This window comes from Ursus americanus, chromosome 20 (genome assembly GCF_024610735.1).
Source record: "Ursus americanus isolate L20-20 chromosome 20, mUrsAme1.1.p, whole genome shotgun sequence".
Classification (NCBI taxonomy): domain Eukaryota; kingdom Metazoa; phylum Chordata; class Mammalia; order Carnivora; family Ursidae; genus Ursus; species Ursus americanus.
The window spans coordinates 26,732,966-26,756,571 of NC_142146.1; the positions used below are offsets into that span (position 1 = coordinate 26,732,966).

At 43.1% G+C, this 23,606-nt stretch overlaps 1 protein-coding gene and 1 pseudogene across 3 annotated transcripts in view; both read right to left on the reverse strand.

Moving 5' to 3' along the window:
- The window catches only part of OXNAD1 (oxidoreductase NAD binding domain containing 1), a 38,700-nt gene extending 15,113 nt beyond the window's left edge, over positions 1–23,587 (reverse strand). Inside the window, exons 1-5 of one of the 3 annotated variants that reach the window (XM_045791691.2) lie at positions 23,142–23,587; positions 16,800–16,955; positions 14,657–14,783; positions 14,310–14,373; positions 1,545–1,651 (exon numbers count right to left, since the gene is read on the reverse strand). In XM_045791691.2, coding sequence (XP_045647647.2) covers positions 1,545–1,651; positions 14,310–14,373; positions 14,657–14,757 — 272 coding nt within the window. In that variant the 5' untranslated portion in view covers positions 14,758–14,783; positions 16,800–16,955; positions 23,142–23,587. The remainder of the gene's footprint in view (positions 1–1,544; positions 1,652–14,309; positions 14,374–14,656; positions 14,784–16,799; positions 16,956–23,141) is intronic. The other 2 variants (XM_045791690.2, XM_045791692.2) reach the window with 2 other exon arrangements.
- On the reverse strand, positions 17,553–20,533 carry LOC123788456 (elongation factor 1-alpha 1 pseudogene; annotated as a pseudogene).
- Positions 23,588–23,606: the final 19 nt, after the last annotated feature.

Consider the following 23,606-nt stretch of genomic DNA (forward strand, 5'->3'; position numbering starts at 1 on the left):
TGTCAAAGGGGAGGCTCCAATGCCGGGAATGAGTGCTGATGGGCACCTGGCAGGGAAAGGTCAATTCTAAATAGCCAGAGAGGACCACCCTGCCATCTGCCCTCTGCAGCAGGAGTCTGTCAGGCGCATTCTAAAACCAGTCCTGACATCAGTGAGATTACCAAACCCATGCATCGATATGGGGTATGGAACACCAACCCTGAAAAATTTTACCTCGAGGATCACAAGGGAACCCTATTTCTATATACATTACTAAAAATACCACTAGATATTTTTCTGAGGCGGTAACTACAGTTTGCAAGTGCTAATATACTTGCGGGCACACCAAGGTAGCAGCATTATAAACCAGTGCCCGGGCTTTCTCTACTCAGGAGTCTTGGCGCAGTTCAGAGTTGAGGGCCCAGAGACAATGCCGCACACAGGACCCAAACACTTCCACAGAAGGGAAATACGGAAAGACAGATCATTACAATTAAAGTTTCCACTTTTCAATGTAATAACGGCTAAACTATTTTTGAAGGGTAAAAATGTTGCCCGCCCCCCTAAAACAGCCCAAATGCATTTAATATGTATCACTGAACATGTGCAAAGATTGCAGTAAATTGCTTCACAAACGCAAATTATTGCAATCAGCATCTTGTTTTCTAGTTCTAAATTCAAAGGCAAACTATTAACACAAGACTGCTAACTCTTGCTATTATCACACATCCTTCTTCTAACAAAACCACATTTCCAGATGGACTGCCAAAATTAGTCAAGTGACTCCTAAGAAACACTACCAAGATTGACATGCCAGAAATTCACTTAGAAATGAATGCTTTATTTAAATAAAGGAAACATACACCCAAACACACCTTTCCTAAGGAAATACAAGATGCTTTATTTACAATTCCACTTGAATTGCAACTCAGTGAAGCCATTCGCAGGAACAGTGGGGACAGCTGGGCTGTTACCCTGTGAGGATTCTGACTAGTCCTATGTGTCAAATCGGGCAGAATCAGGAGTGTGGTGCAGACCGGGCCTGATTGGGGGATCCTGATAATAAATTCAGCAAAATATTTAAACTCAACTCAGACAAGTGATGCAGGAAATTGTCGAGAGGGTGGTCAGTTCCGTGACCTAACTGGGTATTCTTCTTTCCAGACTGCTGTTTTTACTCTGTATTTGCCATGATGACTAATTTTTAAGAATGTATCAATCCCCAGCAACAAATAATCAAGCAGATTACATTATTCCAGTGCATTCTATCATAGCAACCATTTCTGAAGAGCGTAATTATCAGAGTTATCAGGTCCGTGGCTCAGAACTATGCTTTATTTCAATCTACAAAACTCAAGGCGGCAATTTTCATATACGCCTGAGAAGGTCAAGGGCTCAACACGAAGGCGAGCTCGGAGGCGGGGAAAGGAATCAAATTTGCCATGCCCAATGGGGATGGTCTAGAATGCCTATTCCTCAGGAGAAACAGCTAGCCACAGGAGTCCTTCCATTTGCCAGCACCTTCTTGAACACACAAACCCTACGGAAACAGAAAAGCCACTTACCACTGGCCAGCTTTGAAAGAAAAGTCTTTATCAGCAACAAGCAGGCGGAGCCTCTTCACCGACGGCGACTCAGCAGCAGCCCCGCACACCTTAGCAGCCGACACGACCTAGAGCCAAAAGATGAACCGTGGCTGAGCCTGTGTGTCTACACATCAGGAACAAACCGTGGCTTTCTGGTAACTTAGGTTTTTTGAAATCTACGAAGATGTGATTTTTGAAAACTGTAAGACAAGGAAGAGCACACGTTGCTTTAAAACGCTGAACAGATTCAATTCCCTTATTTTTGAGAGACTCGCTGTCATATTAATTGAATTTTACTCTGCATATAAAAATCATCTCTTAAAGGGGCTGCTTAGTAAGTGTTCTTGGTTGAGCATCTAATGTCCCATGCAGCAGGCTGGGTCATCTGGGAAGAGATGAGAGGAAGGGAGCCCTGTGAGCCACCTGCCTGGCGTCCACATTCTCCATCAGTACGACATACACAAACTGAAACCCACTGTCAGGTACGAGCCTGTGTTTGTTCTGAGCCTCGAGAAGCCCATGACTGGCTAATTTCAGAAATTACAAGTAACCGCTTAGAAACTTTTTTTTTTAGCAATTTCATGAATTGCTAATTGAATCTAATTATAGATAACAAATTGGGTTTGTATCCTGCTTTTGTTTTAATTTATTTTTTCTAATTCAGTGTTGATTATATTGGACAAAATATAAGCAGTCCACAGCCTTTGAACAGTATCAAAAACAGCCCTTTGCTTTAGATAGCTTGAGAAGCACTCTTCTAAACAACATTATCTGGTTTCTAGAAAATCCTAAGGTGTGAGCTAGGCATTCTTCAATGTCATCCACACCTCAGCATCCCTCAAATTCAAAATGCCTTTACTTCCCTCATTCTTTGTTTTTTTCTACTTTGGGGTTTTTCTTCCTCCTGAAATCTGGGACATTTTCATAATAGGGGAAAAAAGACAATATGACCCTTTCCTCAACCTCCAACTGCCATTCAACTCCACTTCTGGAAGCAAATGAAAGCAGCAGCAGGTGACCAAAATACATTCTCCTTGCATGGTGTTGGCTTCACGACTCCACTGAAGGGTGCCTTGGAAAGCTGTCAAGATCAATGAACCTCACACCCTAAAGCTGGCTCCTTCAGCCCCTTTCTCCAACAGGACTAGGTCTAATCAAACTACCAGTGGGAGACAACTCTTAAAAACCCACTGCAAAGTTCTCCAGATGGATGGTGGTCTTCCTCACTGACACAAAACATCTCTGAAAATGTCTTACCTTTCTCTTGCTCCCATAAAATCCTTTGCCTCTCTTCCTCTGGATTTTTGCCAGTCCTCTTTCTCCTCTCCTTGAGAGCAAGTGGGTTGGTTTCCATACCGACCCTCTTCCTGCGCCTCTGATTCTAGTCTTGCCCTCCCTCTCCGAACCAGAGCTGCACCCACTCCCACCAGCCCCTTCCTTCAGGGTCACAGTTCCTCTCCTTAGACCTTCTGTTTATCAGACATGATACCTAATGCCACGTGCCTGTCCTAAACAGATCGGCAACAAAACACAAAGCAGCAGCACAGTGTGGCTGCCGAGAGCACAGGCTCTGTAACCACACTGCCTGGTATGTAATCGTGGCCCCAGCACGCACTTACCAGCTATGAGGCTCTGAGCACATTACCTAGTCTGCCCTCGGCTATAAAATAAGATCAACACCTGTATCTCAGAGCTGCTGGGGGGGTATTAAATGAAATAATACGTGCAAACCACTTATAATGCTGCTGGCTCATAGTAAGTACCCGTTAAGTGTCAGTTATAATGTATCTTATTACATTCATGATAATTAGCTTACTAATATTTATTTATTACATTATACACTACACTTTATTCATCTATTGTTATCTATGCAAAACCACCCCAGGGCTGCCACGCAGGACCTCACAGGCTGAGCAGGGCACACCCCCAGGGTGCCTATTCTCTTGGACAACACTAAGGACCTGTAAAGTACAGTGGTCTCTGCACCACATCCTAGCTATTTGCTAGAACAAACTGAAAAGCCAGACTGTCTTTAAGCTATTTTAGAAATCTCGCCTTTAATCTCTGCCTCTACTGATACTTCCTTATCCGACAGAATCTTCTCTCTGTCCTGGACACTCTCGGTAAACACAGGTCACCTGGCTTCTGTTCTCCTGCAACAACTTCGAAGGTGGGTGGATGTCTGCCTGAACCACCGAACTCAAATGTCCAGGCTCAGTTCCCCCTCCCTGAGCTCCCTGCGTTCCATACTCTTTATTTCCCTTCCCTCCTGAAACATTCTCCTTGCCTAGGATAGCTGACATGGAACTCTCTGGGTCTCCTCCTGCCTCTCCAACCTGGTCCTTGCTCCTTTACCTTTTCTCCTCGCACTTCCTCAATGGGCGCTCTCTCTAAACTGCCTCACTCCCACCCTCTCTCCCACCTCTAGGCCAAGGCTCTGAGGCATTCCCAAAGCTACCAACGCCCACCCCACCTCATCGTTACTTTTCTGGCTCCCCTGTGAGTAACAATAGCCAATGGCTGAGGGGCGTTTATCTCAGGTGTACTCCAGGTGCAGGCTTAAGGGTCTCAAGTACACCAATCCATTCAGTTCATATGAATAATCACATTACATCCCAACAGATGCTGTTATCCTCCATTCTGCACACGAGGGAACGGGAAGGTTTAGGAACTTGCTCCAGATCACTCAGGATTGGCTGCATCAGGATTCAAACCTGGGTGTGCTTGGCCCTTATTCACTTGCTAAGTCCCACCCCAATGGTGAGCTCACTTCTGTGTCCAACTAACTCTACCATATTCATCCTTCCACAAGCATTCCTTGAGCATGTGCTGCCTCTGGCACTGGAGACGCAGAGATGGAGACGGCTGCTCCTGCCCACAGGGGGCCCACAGAATCAGCTGCTTTCCATCACCAAGATTTCAATTCAGGACTCATCTTGGACTCAAGACAGTCAAATCCATGTTCAACTGGTGTGCGTGCGCACACACACACACACACACACACACACACAAACACACACACAGAGTCTTTGACTCTCTTCCAGGCATCCTGTCCCTAACATGAACAAGTTCCACAAATTCAGCTCCCGTCTTTTCCTCCCCATGCTCACCTGCCAGCATCCTAAGCCAAGAATTTCTTCTCACTTGAACTGCTGCCTTAGCCTCCTTCTTATCACTCTCAAAGCAGCCAAAAGGTAAATACTGCTATTATTCTGACCTCACTGAGTTACCCTCGGGCTCAAAAACCTTCAGGGCCTAACACTCAACTCAAAAAAAAAAAAGAAAAGGCTAAAAGGCCTTTGTAGCTTGACCTCTCCTGTATCCCTATGCTAGTGGTCTACCAGCCAAACTGGACAATTCGCTGGTTCTCAAAGGCAACTGACATTTGCCCGCCTCCCTGCCTAGGTCATTCGGCACACACCACACTCTCAGCCCTGTCCATCAACCTCCTACCAGCCCTTCCAGGCCCTGCTCAAAGACTAATTCCTGCCTGACGTTTTCCTGCGTCTCCCCATCTCCTCAACTCTACCAATAAAATGTTTCTGTCTTATCATACTTAGCACATATTATGTAACCATCAGTCCTCATGAACATGTCTCTCCCACCACACGAGACCACAAGCCTCCTGAGCTCAGGCATAGGGCAGAATCTACACCCACATCAGCTCCCCAGATCAAGCGCAGGACTCAACACGCGGAGAAGATTCGGTAAATATTTGTAGCATGAATGAAAACTCTAGTTTAAAGTCACTTAAAAGTTAGTCTCCTGAACAAAAATTAGAAGTTCAGGAGACTTTTGTTGTTTAAGAAGAAAAGGAGGGGTAGGGGTAACCACTACAGAAAACCTAGATTCATGCTTAATATTGGGAGAGAGGGAAGGGAAGGTGGGATTTCTTCAGTAGAACAGGACTCTTCCTCCATTTGCCAGACACTCTGTTGTAAACATCTTTTATTTATTCGTTTGTGAGAGAGAGAGAGAGAGAGAGAACAAGCAGGGGGAGCAGCAGGCAGAGTGAGAGGGAGAAGCAGGCTCCCTGCTGAGCGGGAAGCCCAATGCAGGGCTCGATCCCAGGACCCTGGGAGCACGACCTGAGTCGAAAGCAGCCACTTTACCAACTGAGCCACCCAGGCATCCGGCCAGAAGATTTATTTTAAATATCTTATTACAAAAACAATAAGATTCATCAGAGGACTCTCCATTATGTTATTAATCTCTTTTTTTAGATTTACCAAAAAAAAGTTTATTTTATAAACATTCATTATTTTCTTTCAATATCATAATCTGTAAAAACATAGCCAGGAGCTAGATTATTTCAGTTATAACATTTTAACTGGCATCTGTCGGATTCATTGATAAAACTAGATAGCTTTAAAAATATCCTCAAGAGTCACCTGGTGGCAGGAAACCAACATTCATAATCACTGAGGGGGAGCTGGGCAGAGGGGCACAGAATTTCAGCTGGAAGGTGAGCATGCTTCACAATCAAATGCTACACTATGTAAAATGAAATCAACAACCATTTGCTAATATTCAAAAATAAAATTTGCTGAAGAAGTTATACTATTAAAAAGTCGTATTTTCATTTAAATAGTCTTTATGAACAAAAATGTTCCCAGATGCTTTATTCTTAATGTTATTAATACAAACTGTAATACACCTGTTGCGATTAGTCCTAATAATCTGGGCAAAACTGCTCTAACTGGTCACACAAAATATGTCACACGATTCATGATTTTTAAAGACATGCCTTCCTATCAACACTTTATTTTATTCAATTAATGCAAATCTACATACCATATAAAGATTTCTAGGAATGTGGGTTAAAAAACATTAGCAAAATCTTTTTGAAGGCCACAGCTTTATTCTGGAGCTAGTTTCATATAATTAAGATCTGTAATCATGGCCCTTGTTAATGCCATTCTTTCTTTACTTTTATGAATAAGCAAAACACGATGGAGAAACTATACGTTTTAACATTTGTACTTGTTCTCATGCTTAATGGATCAAAAGATTTCACAACTGAGGGGCGCCTGGGTGGCACAGCGGTTAAGCGTCTGCCTTCGGCTCAGGGCGTGAATCTGGCGTTATGGGATCGAGCCCCACATCAGGCTCCTCCGCTATGAGCCTGCTTCTTCCTCTCCCACTCCCTGCTTGTGCTCCCTCTCTCGCTGGCTGTCTCTATCTCTGTCGAATAAATAAATAAAATCTTAAAAAAAAAAAAAAAAAAAAAAGATTTCACAACTGAAACCTCAACTAGCCATGTCCTAAGTTAAAACACATGGCAGGAAATGAAGTTTTCCATAAAATAACATTGAGACTCTTCTAGTGTTCAATAAAAAACAATACATTTGCCAACTTTTACTAGCACACATTCTTAATGGTTTGACGGAGTCAGCATCGAAAAGGAAATTCCATCATACTGATTTTAAAAACTAGTTTTATGTAGGTTATTTTGTTGTCACTGTTGCCGCAAAACTCTCTGTGCAGGAAATAGGTCTTTCTTTGGGAAACCTAGCTGGCTTCCTCTGTTCATTTCCATTCATTCGTTTGCTGTTTAAAAATTTAGACAAAGCCAGGATTGGAGATAACCTTAAACAAAAATACCATTAGGGCACAGAGAATTTCAGAGTCAAAGGAAAATTTAGTCATTACCCAAAATAGTATATCACGTTACACATAAGAAAATCAAGGCCCAGAGACATTATTTAAATTGTGGCAGAAAACCAATCTGATGAGTAGGAATCCGACTAAAAGAAACTGGTTTTACTGAAGTGATTTACTGACAAGGAAAGACTACAAATTTCTGTCAACTGGACAACTTCGTAAGTAGCTTCTGCCTGTCCACACCTCGTCCTGACATGACAAATGGACTCTCCTTGCTCCTACCAAAGGCTAACCTGTCCCCTGGGCTGAGTGTCCTCTCTGCTTTCTCCAGCAGTACCCTCTCTCACACATCCCCCCCTTCTCCCTTCTCCATGAGACACACGGAGCACTCGGATCTTCCACCTCATGTGACGTCAGCCGCAAACACCTGTGTGTAACTGACCACGTGCCAGGCACTTCGCAGACACTCATTCATGCATTCTTTGCAACAACTCTAGAAAGCAGGCATTATTATTATCATTCCCATTTTTTTAAAAGATTTGCTTATTTTAGAGAGAAAGAGAGCACAAGTAGGAGGGGCAGAGGGAGAGGGACAGAGAGAAATCTCAAGCAGACTCCACTCCAAGATTGGAGCCCAATGTGGGGCTCGATCCCAGGACCCCAAGATCATGACCCAAGCCCAAACCGAGAGTCGGATGCTTAACTGACTGTGCCACCCAGGCGTCCCTCATTCCCATTTTATATAATTGAAAACTGAGGTCTCAAGGCTCAAAAGTGGCAAAGCAGAGATTCAAATCCAGGCATCTGGCCACTGTGCTGTGTTGCTTTTCAAAAGACAAACAAACAAGCCTCTCCCTTAATCCAGTTGTCTGGCCATTTCTCTGCTCCCATTCACATAAAACATTTTCAAAAGTTATATATGGCCCTGGCTCTACTTTCCTCTCTCCCATTCTCTAACACAGTCCAGTCAGGCTTTTACTCTCAGCAATGCACTACTGGTCATCTGGTCACCACCATCCATTTTGCTATGTCCAATGATGCCTCTCAGCGCAGAGTTCAACAGCTGGCCACGCCCCGCCTTGAGACACTTTTTCTTGGCTTCTCCAACACCCTGCTGACTTCCCTCTGGCCTCGTTGGCCCCTCCTCTTCTGCTGCATCTCTAAATGTTGACACACCCCCGGGCTGAGTCGCGGGCTCTCTTCCCCTACTCTCTACATGGCTAAAACCTTTTATTTCCAGCAGTGAACTCCAAGTTCATATATCCAACTGTTGATTTGAATTTCCATTTCAAACAACATATCCAACACGAAACTCTTTTATCTCCCCAAGTCTCTTCCTTTTTATTATTATGGGAAATTGAAACATACACAAAACTAATAGAAATAGTATAATGAATCCCCATTGTACCCATGACCCAGATTCAACAGCTGATATAGCTGATGAAACTCATGGCTAATCTTATTTCATCTATAACTCTACCCACATTCTACCCTCCCACCCCAGATTATTCCAAAATTGAGCACGTGGTTTCCCCTCCTCCAACTTTTCTTCTCCATCTTAGCAAATATATGCCACCATCATTATCTACTCAGATTATGCAAATCCTAAAGCTAGAAATCTCTTGGTTTCTGCTCTTATTGCACCCACTACAGCCCTTCCACCCCCAATCTGTGAATCCCATCAGGCTTCCCTCTATCTTGGACCTACCCACTGTTCTCCATCCCCACAACTACCACCCTACTCTAGGCCACTGTCACTTCTCCTGGGACTGTGTCCATAGCCTCTAGCTGGTGTCAAAGCCCAACTGAAGCCGTGTTCTACTGAGCAAACAGGTGACCCATTTATAATGTAAATCATATGGCATTTCCCTGCTTCAAACCTTTCACCTCCCTCAGAATAAAATCCCAACTCCTTATACAAACCCACAGTAGTTTATACAACCTGGGCCCTGCCTACCTCTCATCCTACCACCTTCCTCTGAACACGCCAAGCTCATTCCTGCCACAAAGCTTTGGCTCTCGTCTGCTCCTCTGCCAGAAATGCTGTGCATGTGGCTGGCTCTTTCCTCCCGTCTTGGCACCAGTGTTACACACCAGTTTCAAACAGCACCCCCGCTGCCAGCCATTCTTGCCTCCCATGACACCACTCTGTTTTATTGCCTTCAAGGACATACGACACCTGACATTCTCTGGTTGATCTGCACCAGGATGAAGCTCCACACAGAGCAGCGGCTTTACCTGCTTCGGGCACTGCTGTATTTCCTGCACCTGGAACAGGGCTGCATACCCAGCAGGCACTCAAACCAGGTCTGCTGGATCTAAAATAAAATCTATTTCACCGGACTGGATCCCCTAGGGGAAAAATGGAAACCAGCCTTGCCTTTTAGATGACTTAATATATTAAACAAAAGTGTGTCCGTGAAAAGCACTGACACTACACATTTTATTTATTTTTTAATTTTTTATTATTTATTCATTTGAGAGAGAGAGCATGAACAGGGGTGAGGCTCAGAGGGAGAGGGAGAAGCAGATTCCCTGCTGAGTGGGGAGCACGATGTGGGGCTCGATCCCAGGACCCCAGGATCATGACCCGAGCTGAAGGCAGATGATTAACCAACTAAGCCACCCAGGCGCCCCCACACATTTTAGACATTAACAAGTTCCGGGCAGTGCTGGAAAGTATCAGTACAGACAAGCCCTCATTTTTCACAGTTCCTACCTACATAGAATCACATGGTACATGCGCATCACCACTTTATCTCTTGAGCTGGAGGCCATCTCCGTTCCTACTTGAAAGTCACTCATCCAAGGCAGTACAGGTAATCCGCCACAGAGGTGGGATTAGTGCTTGTTTATTCTCCTCGGTAAATATGTATTGAGGGCCTACGTCACATGGGCACTGTGCTGGACACTATGGCTACTACACTGCCACACGGGGCCTTCCCCCAAGGAGCCGCCCTCCCTGCAGGCTTCCATCCGGGGCAGAGTGACTTATCCATCCTGAGGAGCCACAGGCCGGCTGCCAAACCACCACACGACACCTCTCTGGAAATCTCACCAAAAGACTGGGCCCAGGCCCTCCACAAGCCACACAGCTACCTGTCCATGGTGGACGCCTGGGGTCTCTCCCCACCATGCTCTGCTGTCGGAGCTGGCAGTGCGGGAAGGCTGGAAGGCCAACTACTGCTCATCCCAGGCTGGATAATCTCTCTAGGGCTCTCTCTGAGACTCTGAGAAGCATAGCAAACTAGGTGTCCAACTGTTAGACACATCCCATATTAAAGAGACGCCTGCCCCTATGCCCCCAAGTTGAAGAAGGCCATTCCAGCACACAATCTGCCCAGAATGTGTAGGTGATGACTAGCAGAGAATTTTAAGGTTCAACTCAGGACATGGTCCAGGTCTCCAGCTAAGCAGCTCATCCCACTCAAACCCAAGCCTCCGCAAAACCACAAATCAAGCAGACTATTAGCACTTGATAGTCAGCACGGGGCCCATAGGAACCCCAAAGGTCTCTGTCCCAGGAGCCCAGCCATTTGACTTCATTAACTAACTACTATGCCAGCCCCAACTCTCTCGTTACTTATATCCAGTAAATTTAAGTCAAGTTTTGATTTGGAGCAGAGGTGAGGATATGTGAAATTTATCTTCCATTGCTCAATTAAACTTGGTCTAAATCAAGTGTCACATTGTTCTGTTGTAGAAAGAAAAACCAATTTGATATCAAACATGTGAATTCAAGAGCCGAGGCCCCCACTTACTAAACACGTCCTTTAAATGTAGGCCACAATGTAATTTTCATCCCAAACAGGCCACCTGTGAGAGCGAAATGGGATGCTAGCCTGGGCAAATCAGGAAGCAGGGTCACTGTATCTAAATCTCTGAAATCTTAACTTCCTCATCCATGAAATGGGGTGAGGATCCCTTCACCTCCCTCCCAGGGTGACTGTGAGAATCAAGTAGCAACTTGATATAATCGAGGGCTTTTTCAACAGAAAGGTAATGATACACACAAGGCATTTTTGGGTAAGGCTTAGGCTTCTACAAGAAGCTTTCTACAATTGAAAAAGGATTAGTGGTTTCTCCACAAAGAATGAAGTGCATAAAATCAGTCTCTTCTGATCAGTCCCTCTAGAATCTGAGGTCAAGGACTTTATGTATTATGCTCAGGGCTGCAACCCTAAAACCTAGCCTAGTGTCTGGCTATTTTTCCAAATAAATGCATATGAATGCATCATTTTAAAAATGCATGCTTTCCTTACCAAACCCTGCCAACAAACTGAAGGACAGAGTCCATCTTGCTCAGTGGACAGGCCTTCTAGAGGCCAAGCCTGCAGTGACCCCCCAGGGAAATCTTCGTCTAGCTTCAACAATCCTTATAGCATTACATAATCTTACTTTTATCTCCTTGACATTTCTAAGGTTACCCAGACTGCTTATTCTTTGATCCTTAAGAACAAAATGTGAATTTGAACATAGTCAAAAGTCATCCAATTCAGACCTCAGCTTCCTGCATCAGCATGACCTCAGGCTGGTAACATTTACAGCCCCAGATAAGAAAGCAGCATTAACATCATAATGTGGTCATTCAATAAATTCTTCCAAGGGAACTCCAGCCCTAACAAGAAAAAACATTTCTGGGTGGGTGGGTGCTCTATTCCTTGCCCACTCCAGGAGGGGCAGCAGGGGCCTAGGGCCTAGGAGTCAGACACTGGGCTGGAGCGTCCCCCTGGCCCAGGGAGAGCCACTAGCTTATCTCCTCGGCCCTGCTTCCTTTCACAAAATGCAGATGCCATCCTGTTCTGAGGCCACCTCACAGATTTGAACTGAAGAGCAAGTGACTTGCTGGGAGTACTTTCTGTAAAGCATACTTGCGATACAAATTAAAGGCAAGAGTGGTATGAAACGGTGATCCAGTTCCATTACAGCCCAAGCTGAGGTGCTGTTCATTTGGGCAAGTCCAAGGTCAGGCTCCTGCTCCATGGCTAGGAGCCATCCTCTGGAGGAATTGTGGTGAGCCCCTGCTGACGTTATACCCAGGGAAGCTGTAGCCCAGACACCATCTGACTTTACCTAGCTCCTCCCGGCTCCCAGCTCGCATTCTGTTTGAGAGATGAGAGGAAATCAGAAACAAAGAAAAAAGAACTGGAACTGGAAAATTCTTATGCCAAGGTCATACCACGGGTGCATTTGCGGACTTCTAGGCATTATGATTCTTAACTTCGCAATCACGCTATTAGAGCTTACATTAACTTTCTGTGTAGTTTCCTTAAAACTTTACTCAGGGGCCCCTGGGTGGCTCAGATGGTTAAGTATCTGCCTTCAGCTCAGGTCATGATCCCAGGGTCCTGGCATCAGGCTCCCTGCTTGGGGAGGAGTCCACTTCTCCCTCTGCCCCTCCCCCCACCTGTTCTCTCTCTCTCTCTCTCTCTCTCTCTAAAGTCTTTAAAAACAAAATCCAAAAAACAAAAAACTTCACTCAAAATAACCCCCAACAGTCTCAATAATTTTGTCCTGTAAAATTCTGAATTTACTCTAATTCAAGGATTGGCAAACTATGATCCACAGGCCAAATCTGGGTATTTTGATAAATCATGTTTTATTGGAACACAGTTGCTGGGATTTGTTTATGTGTTATGTATGACTGTTTCACACTATAAAGGCAGAGTTTTATAGTTGTAACTAAGACAACATGGCCTATGAAGCCTAAAATATTTACTATCTGACCCTTTACTTCTGTATACCAAACCCAATTCTAATTCTACCTGCCTCAAATACAACAGAAAAGAGCGTAGTCCAAGCTTGTTAAATAAACTGCTTTGTCTTCAAAACCAGCAAGATTTCACTTTTTATTTAATTTTTTTATTTAAAAAAATTTTTTTAAAGATTTATTTGTTTGTCAGGGACTGGGGCGGGGGGCGGAGGGAGTGGTAGGCAGAGTGAGAAGCAGGCTCCCTCCCAAGCAAGGAGCCTGATGCAGGACTTGATCCCAGGACTGAGCCAAAGGCAGATGCTTAACTGACTGAGCCATCCAGGAGCCCCCAAATTTTACTTTTAAAAAAGAAATCCTAAGAAATCACACATTTACAGAATGAGCATTTTTGTATGTTGAGCAAACCAAAAAGAAAAAAAGTATTTTCAGATTTATCATCACTGGGAAAAGTGTATTTTCTTCCACATCCATAAATCTATTATCCTGAATTAATTTTACAGATCTCCAAAAAACATTGGCCTAAAACTGAATCCACAAACACACTACCCTTGGTCCCAAAGCAATTTTCTTTAGAATTAGCTTGAAAAAATGGGGCCTAAACAATAGTCTTCTACATTTAAGTATATCTTACTATTAATACTAAAAATTAAATTCCTGCAAAGATGCAATGTCTGACCGTTTATAGAAGTGTATAATAGTTTTCTCACTGTTAGTTTGGGTGCACTACAGCACTAAGCTAAATATACCTAAATATGTGAAGAATCACTCAAAAAGCAAAATCCAATATCCAATTTATGTTTTTAAAAGAAAATGGGATTACTCACTGAGAAAGGGTGAGGATCCTTTATATCCCAGCCCTTGACACCCCTTCAGGTGGTAGATTAGCTTTCTAGGGTCTGAATACGGTAGAAAGAAATCTGCACATGGGAAAGGTACCAAGAGCTCATCCACCTTCCTTTCTCAGATGTTAGTGCTTTCTCCTTTGATGAAACAACAAGTTGTTCTAAAGTAGGGATAAGAACAAGGACTTTGAGACATGATGCCAAAAGAAGCAAATAAAAAAAAAAAATAGAAAGAAAGGAAAAGGTAAGCTACTCATAAAATGTAAGCTGTCAAAGTTCTATACTTAGAATATAACCCTAAACATGACACATGTGAGGGTAGGTCCCTCAGTTGCTGCTATACTCCCTTCATCAAAAATTAATCCATTTATTTTAGTTCTAAAGGAAAAATTTGAGTATTTCACTGTCATCTTTTCAAACTAGTTGTCATATGTCCGATCAGAAAAATTCTGAACAAAAAAAATAAACTTTCCCAGATTGTCCTTCAAAGGGACCGAGCTCCTCTAAGGCTTTCTCCATGAGCCGGTCATGACTGCATGCACTGTCCAGCCCTAGAAAAACCTGCCACAGCCCAAAGATACAAACCTCCCGACGAACGACATTGGCAGTTCTCTCCAAGTGATCAGTTTTCCTTTTGGATTTCATTATGCTTTAATAGAAAGTAAAATTAGATTATTAAGTATTATGCTCACAAAAATAATTAGTTTCCCCTAGAACATCATGACTATTCAAAATACATTATAACATTACAGACCCCAGAAAGTGATCAGTGAACATGTGCACACCTAACTCAAGCTGAACAGTCTGCGGATGGCAGGCATATTTAAGCAGGATGTTCTGATATGCCTTCAGGACTCTGAGAAGCCTCCCACGACCATCAGCAGGTCAGGTCTTTGAATCACCTCCAATGACACTGAGGGCCAGAAACCTACCTTGTTAGAGTAAGGTGGCGCAAAGCGCCGGCTGTCGGTCTCAGCGAAGCAGCCGGAGAGCGGATGGTTCCAACAGAGCTTCGCAACAACCCAGGAATCATGACAGCAGCACAGGCCACGGTGCCTCCTGGGCAAACATAAAACTGGACGTTAAAATGTTTTAAGAAAAAGTAGGGAAATAGCAGACTATTTCGGGGGCCAATGAAGAAGAGTTTGGATCTTTGTTGGTAGTGATAGGAGCTGATCTAACAAAACAAGCAAAGCGATGAAAGGCCTAACTCCACTCTGACAAAATTTCTGCCACGATTTAGAGCTGATCTGCCTGACCTCCACAGTACAGACATATGTAATTAGCGGTGCCATCAAATATTCATGCTATTCCATTTCCAAAATCACTAACCAAGCTCATGTGACCAATCTGATGCCATTATAGGAGAGAAGATTTTATAACTGCCCAATGATCGTATTCCACCCAAAGAACACCACCTAAGTCTTTAACACTTCTTGCTAGATAAAGCGCAAGGAGCATACTTTCTGAGGTTCACGGCCACGCGAATAAACAAACCGCAATGGCACGCAGTCACACAGATGAGTATCATTAATATCACACTGAAAGAAAAGAGTGAAAGCCAGACTCAAAAAGAGCATATATTGTAGGAGTCCAGTCATAAAAAGTACAAAAACAGACTAAATTAATCTATCAAGTTAGTAACGAAGTTAGCAGTTACCCTTGGGGAGGTAATAGTGGCAACGCTGTTTCTTAATCTGAATGCTGATTGCCTGGGTATTTTCATTTTGTAAAAATTCATCAGAAGATGTTTAAGGTATTAAAGATACTCTGCACGATACCATAGTGATAGTGACAGACACATGTCATTATACATTTGTCTAAATCCACAGACCACGTAATACCATGAGTGAGCTGTGAAAGAACCTACAGCTTCTGGGTGATTATGAAGTGTCAGGGCAGGCTTGTCAGCTGTAATGGATGTACCATTCTGGTGGGGAGCACTGATAATGGGGAAAGTTACCCATCTGTGAAGGCAGGGAATACATGGAAAATCTCTGTACTTAGCCTTTAATTTTGCTATAAATTTAGAAATGCCCTAAAAAAAAAATTCTTTTTTTTTTTTGTTAAAGATTTTATTTATTAATTTGACATAGAGAGACAGCCAGCGAGAGAGGGAACACAAGCAGGGGGAGTGGGAGAGGAAGAAGCAGGCTCCCAGCAGAGAAGCCTGACGTGGGGCTCGATCCCAGAACGCCGGGATCACGCCCTGAGCCAAAGGCAGACCCTCAACAACTATACCACCCAGGTGCCCCTAAAAAAAAAAAATTCTTAAAAAAAAATTAATCAAGCTGTTCTCCAAGGATTTACGTACTTCTGTTTCAATAAAATGTTAAAAAAACAACAACAACAAAGATCACCCAACATTCAAATTCTAAAACCTATAAGCTTATCAAAAAAAGCACTGATGGTGAGTCAGATGATATATTTTTTTGGTTTCTAACAATTGTTATCCTCTGCCAATTTTTGACTATTTGTCTCAGATGGTCACATTTAACATATTATACTGCCATATATAGCTGTCCTTTCCGGTATTAGTTAAAGAATAAATGAAAATGTATGTACACACCCTTTCTTCTGAACTCTTTGGAAGGTACTGTGTGAACTAATTGTAAGAAATTTAATGTTAGAAAAATTCAAGCAAGTGTGCTTACATTCCTACTACATATTTGTTAATTAAGTCCTTCATGTGACAAATCTTTATTAAGAGTCCATTACGTGGCAGACACTGGGGATACAGACATAAATGAAACAAAGACCTTCTTAGGGAGGTTACATTTTAGAAGACAGAGACAGAAAACAAATAAAAGTAAATAATCGAGTGATGATAAAAGTCAGTTATAACTAAGTCATATCAAAAAGCACTGCTTTCTAACTAAAAGATCTACTTCCTGTCATAGTTTGTGGCAGCGTCATTGTGGGAAAACATGCTACTCACCATTTTTCTCTCCAGCAAATGAAAAAAGCATGAGACCTTTCACCTCATGTAAGACTACTAAATGTAGTTTCTCTCCTCTGAATGTACTAAACCAAAAATGGTGCATTCATTGTTGAAAGAAGGCAGGCAAAACTTACTTTAGAAGTCCATGAGACTTTAGAAGTCATTAAGTATGTGGCTGGCTGACTGACTGACATGCAATGCTTTGATCCTGGTATTATAGTGAGACCTTTGGATAGACACCGGTGGGAACAAGGGCAGTGTTTCCATATACTGAAATTCTCACAAAGTTCCTGCAATGGCAGAGACGACATGTAAGAACCGTGTTCTGGGAATCTGTTAAAAGGCACTCTCGACTGCAAAAGGAAAGGCTCATTATAATCAGCAAGCATCACCTCACAGCAAGTCTACTCTTCACTGCCTCCTTCCCATCAATTCTTCCCCCTTATGTTCCCACTTGTCTTTTCTGATTGTTTCTCTTACCGCTTCCTTTTTTCAGCTTCCTTGGCCTCTTGCTCCTTATGATACCCACCCCAGGAAAGACCAGAGCAGGGGCAGCTGGGTGGCTTAGTCGATTAAGTGTCTGCCTTCTGCTCAGGTCACGATCCTCGGATCCTGGGGTCGAGCCCCACATCAGGCTCCCTGCTCAGCAGGCAGTCTGTTTCTCCCTCTGCCTCTACCCATCCCCTCTGCTCATTCCCTCTGCTCCTATTCTTTCTCAAAAAAAATAAAATAAAATAAAATCTTAAAAAAAAAAAAAAAAAAGACCAGACCAATGGCTGGAATGATATAGTTACATGTCACTTAAGGCCAAGTTCCCTGATAAAAATGAACTGATACATAGTTAATATGGTAACACTGTTCTGCTCAGTGTTTTAGACAACCGTTGATAAAAAAAAAAAAAGTCCTCAAATAAGATACACTTTTTAGTGATTATGCTGTTTAAAGGGTCTACTGCTCAACTGAACTTGAAAATAAAGAAGTGTTGGGGCATCTGGGTGGCTCATTTGATTAGGCATCTGCGTTTGGCTCAGGTCATGATCCCAGGGTCCTGGGATGGAGCCCTGCATTGGGCTCCCTGTTCAGCAGGGAGTCTGCTTCTCCCTCTCTCTGTCCCTCCCCGCCATGCACGCGCATTTTCTCTCTCTCAAATAAATAAACAAAATCTTTTTTAAAAGAAAAGAAAGAAATTTTAATTTTTAAAAGCTGTTCTCTTTAAAATTCTAAAATCTGGTTTTTGAATGCCAGTAACCATAACCAAGAGTGCCACCTACTGGTAAATAAAGGGTATTTTTATCAAATTGTGTTCAAAGGCCCCCTCAAAGCAATGAGGTATTAAAAACAAAAATAAAAGACAAAAATCTACCCAATTTTTGAAATACACCCAATGGTTTCATATACTCAATGTAAGCACCTGATTAGCTTTAGAAAATTACCATACATTAAAGATTTTCTAAAATGATACAAGAAAGAATATTTCATCAATGTTTCTATCCTCAGAGGCCTTACCTCAACCAAAAAATTCTTACTTAACTCTACTTCTGAAATAGAAAATTATCTTATGATACATAAATAAAACATATCCACTTAAGCAGTAAAAAAAATTACTGCAGGCGACAGATTAAGATTTAAAATGAACTATACTAACTTCTGTTCAATAAGTACACTCAATGTATTTAAGAATTGCTGCGGTGCCAGGCACTATTTTAGGCTGTGGAGACACACTAAAGAACCAGACACAAAGCCCTTGTCATCATAAAGCTTTTATTACAGTGCGTCCAGCCAATGATAGTAAACAGATAATGAGACAAATATAGATTACAATGAGTATGATAAAGGAAATGAGTGGAGGAGTATCAGGAAAGGTCTCTCTCAAGAGACATCAGAGCTGAGACCTGAAGAATGAGGAAGGGGCAGCCAAGCAGACAGTAAGGACAGAACCATCAGGCAGAGGCCCAATCACAGAAACAAGCCTACTCTGTTGCTGGAACCACAGCCAGCATGACTGGAGAGTGAGGAGCTAGGTGACAGCAAGAGGTAAGTCCAGCAGGTAGACATGTGCCAGCTCACATCAGACCTGGGAAAGAGTATGGCCTTTATTCTAAGGGCAATGGAAGCAACTGACGAGTTTGAATTAGACAGAAAAGGTTTACAATAAAGGATCTAATTTACACATGACCGAATGACCTAATTTACATTTACATTAAAGGGGTACTCAAGCTACTATGTAAAGAATGGATCACAGAGGGCAAGTCTCCAGTTAGAAAGCTCCAGTCTAAGATGAGAGCAAGATGAAGCTATGAGATAACAGAAGTAGATGAACAGGGAGTATATTTTGGAATTTGAGCCTTACGACTTGCTAATAGATTGGATGAGTTGTGAGAGTAGTTAAAAAAAAGAAGAGAGGAGAGAGAAACCAAGAATGCCTCTAAGAGCATTCATACACTGAAATAAAGTAAATTCACAGAACTATCAAGGCACCTGTTGATTTAGAACCCTAAGTGTCACTGAGGAAGCACAGGGGCTCCCAGCATCTGGCATTTGTAAGGGAACCCTAGCAGTACCAAAGTTACAGAGCGCTTGACCTGAAATCATGCTTTACCTGAAATGAGTGGAACCGGGCTCAGGTCTGACTGCTTTCTACTTTTCCATCTTGGGTGAGTCACCTCTTAAAATTTTTAAATTTGAATGCCAATGCCACTGCACTGGATTGCTGAGAGGAACAAAGGTCTGTGCAAGTGCCTGGCACGCAAGAGTGTTACTAAAAATCAAGTCAATCCCATTAACTGTGCCCTCTGCTCCCTTCCGAACAATCTAGAGCCGCAGTGGTTTGATACTGCCAATAACAACTCCCCTCAGCCTGATATACAACAGCATCCCCAAAACAGAGTTTCTATTCAGAATTACAAACTAGTTCTTAATTCAAACACATGCTGAGAATTTTGGTCACTATTATTTTCCAGATCAGCAGTGTAAACATTTTACGATTAAAAAAGAAAAATTTTTCTCATTAAACTTCTGTTTTAATGGGTCTCAAAATTCTCTGACAGATTTTTGGTTGTTTCCATTAAAAAGTACTCATTTTAAAAACTAATAACTTAAAACTGCCACACACACACACACACACACAAACACACACGAAAAAAAACACAAATGGTCCACAAAACATTCTTCTTTCCTTCTGGAGGTTTCACGATGCATTGCTATCATTAACCATTTTACTATTAAACTTAGAGGCCAATTGGTACAAACAGTTCTGAGGCCATTCTTCCACCACTAATTAGGACTGGGGTGGCAGGTATTGAGGATAATAATCATTTAGCCTTCTGAGCTTTCTGGGCAGACTTGGTGACCTTGCCAGCTCCAGCTGCCTTCTTGTCCACTGCTCTGATGACACCCACAGCAACCGTCTGTCTCATGTCACGAACAGCAAAACAGCCCAGAGGAGGAGTCAGAGAAGCTCTCAATACACATAGGCTTGCCAGGAACCGTATCAATGATGGCAGCATCGCCAGATCTCAAGAACTTGGGAACATCTTCCAACTTTTTTCCAGACCAATGATCGATCTTCTCCTTCAGCTCAGCAAACTTGCAAGCCATGTGAGCTGTGTGACCATCCAGCACAGGTGCATATCCAGCACTGATTTGGCCTGGATGGTACCGGATAATCACCTGAGCCGTGAAGCCAGCTGCTTCCATGGGTGGGTCATTTTTGCTGTTGCCAGCCACACCGCCACGCCGAACATATTTGACAGATATGTTCTTGACATAGAAGCCCACACTGTCTCCAGGAAGAGCCTCACTCAAAGCTTCATGGTACATTTCAACAGACTTGACTTCTTTTTGAATTATATAAGTTTGTGATTGCAAATGATCCTATGGCAACTAGTAATCTGCTTTGGTCATACTCTCAAGGTCCAAAATTGGCTCGTTACAAAACATTTCCATTCCCTTTTAGGAATAAAAGTAAAGTTTAGTAGTCATTGTAATGTTTTATTTAAAAATGTTGGGTGGAGTAAAAAACAAACTGCATTACACGTTTGGTTATGGTTTTACTTTCTTCAGCACAGCATGAACTCAAACTGGGCAGAACCATACAGAAAATCACCTTTGGCAGACAAAGCTATGGCCAACACACAGCAGGATGAAAGAAGTATGGAAAGCCAAGGAGACTCCCAAATCTAGGTTTCAAGGGCACCAGCACTGCTCTAGCAGACAATCTCAGCAGTCTGCAGAGCTTCAAGGCTGTTACGTTTAATCTAGCTCTGCTTCAATGCCATCATATCACAGATGACATCGAAGTTAAAAGCCTAAGTTCTCGCGTCTGACAGATCTGAGTTCTCACCACAATTTACTGCCACTTACCAGCTTTGCCTCCTTGGGTAAGTTCATCAGCCCCTGGCTTCCCAATGTTGAAGATGGGATTAATGATACCTATACCTCCCCGAGCTGCCTTTTTTTTTTTAAAGAGTTTATTTATTTATTTGACAGAGAGAGAGACAGCCAGCGAGAGAGGGAACACAGGCAGGGGGAGTGGGAGAGGAAGAAGCAGGCTCCCAGCGGAGGAGCGTGATGTGGGGCTCGATCCCAGGACCACGCCCTGAGCCGAAGGCAGATGCTTAACGACTGGGCCACCCAGGCGCCCCTCCCCGGGCTGTTTTAATGACATCATGCATACAAAACATTTGATATAGTGCCTGACACATAGTGTCCATTATTATTGATAAGTGGTTCACTAGTTTTTCTTTTTCCCTTTTAGGTAATACATACTACAAAAAAGTTGGAAAATTACAAAGAAATTATAAAAAAATATTACCCAACAAGTCCTCTAACATCCAGGGCTATTAACCTCAAATTTTAAAATTCCCCAGCAAATCGTTTTGCTAGGTCTAAATTGCTTTCTAAAAGGTCCACCAATTTATACTTCCAAGAACCAAATATGAATGCACTCATGATACATTCAAAAATGGCTCATCTTTAATTTATAGGCTTATGCTGAGAAGCACCGAAGAACTAAAGATGATTCCCAACCTCAAAATGATCACTGGGACGACAGAACAGACCCGGGAACTCTCCCTTGTCCTCCTGTCTCCGAGGGACTACCTACGAAGTACCTGTGCTACAGATCCAGGGAGCAGCCAAAGAGCTGGGTAGGCTTTGCTGGGATTTCTCCTCTGCCCAGTCACACCAGAATTATCCCAGTTAAGCCTCAAGAAGTTTAACAAGTGTTTCGTAACTGCTCGGTAGGTCTTCAATTATGCAAAATGTGAGGCCTTTTGAGATAACCTTACACAAACTTCTTAAATGTAACTTCTTGATTTTCTTCTCAAGACTCCTCTGCCTTTAGGTTTTCAAGCCTCAAACCAGGTGGAAATTCAACTCAGTATGCACAAAATTGGTAGCTTCATAAAAACCTGAGTATGTGTACTAGATAAGCATAGAAATGTGTATACATGTAGGTATTACATGAAACATACCATGTAAATATAAAAGAAATACGATATATATAACTCTGAACCCAGTCAATCTCGTAATTTCCATGCAAAAGTTAGATCTGTATGTGATCTTGTAAATCATCTCTAATCCAACACTTCTTTAGTTAGAAGAGAAAATAAGGCCCAAAGAATGTAAATATCCAGGGGCACTGGGTGGCTCAGGAGGTTGAGTGTCTGCCTTGGGCTTGGGGTCATGATCCCAGGGTTCTGGGACAGAGTCACACCTTGGACTCCCTGCTCAGTAGGGAGCCTGCTTCTCCCTCTCCCCACTGCTAGTGCTCGCTCTCACTCTCTCTCTCGCTATCTCTCTCTCCATCTTTCTCTCAAACAAAAAAAATCTTTGGAAAAAAAAGAAAAGAATGTAAATATCCAACCCAGAGCTAGTTCCCAACAGATTCTGACCCCAGAACTATTTCTCCAAAGTGTCTTTTTCACTGCACTGCATTCCTTCTCTACCTAAATTTTTAAAAATGCATGGTGATGGAGCAATACCCCCATGGAATCTGGTTGTACTAAAACAGACACTAGCGTTGCTTTAAAGACAAACCACCTTTTATTTGCATTTCCTTTCAATGTATACAGAGGCCTCCTGGTAATAACTGCCGATGCCATTCCTTTTACAAAGAAGAAACCGTGGTTCAAATAAAGTTATTTGTTTCGAGGCTTTGGGGACAGACAGGCTCTTCATTTTCTAGATAGGTGATTTTAGTCAAGATACCCAACTCTGTATCTCAGTTTTCAGATTAATATGGAATAACATCTAAACTCCCAAGAATCATACTTAGCGCACTACCTGGTACAAAGCAAACTCCCAATAATAAAAGGTGATGTTATTACTATTTTACAAATCATTGTCATTAATAATGGTATATGTTTGGCAAACATAGGACTAGAACTCCATCTGCTTCACGCTCTTGGTCCTCTCGACAACACAATTTAGGGTATTTGAAGATAACCCGGGGTGAGGAAGAGCCGGGGATGTACCTGAATAGTCGAGCGTGGCCACAAACTACAAGGTAGGCGTCGCCCTGAGTTCAAGGTCACTCGGTGAATCAGAATTCCAAGAGAACTTTCCGTCCGTCACCGGGGAGGCAGGAAGGGAGATCCAACAGGCAGAGCTGCTCAGGCCGCCGCCTGAGACCAAGCAAAGGAGCGCCCTCCTGTCCCCAAGGGCGTCGAGGGCCGGGTCGATGCCACCGAGTCCGCGGACCCAGCTCAAGGCCTCTCTAAGCTCCGCGGACTTGAGGGAGGGCGGCGGCCGCAAAAAGGGACCTCCGCTCCGCCGGCTCCGCGGGAACCTAGCTAGCCCACCTGGCCGAACTCCGCCACCCTCGCCTGAGACCTTCCGGTGACGTGACGTCACAGCAGCGCGAGCTATCCCCACAGTTTATTGGTCTGTGCCTCCGACAGCGGGTGCTGGGAGGACAGTGCAGTGCCGCCACATCCAGT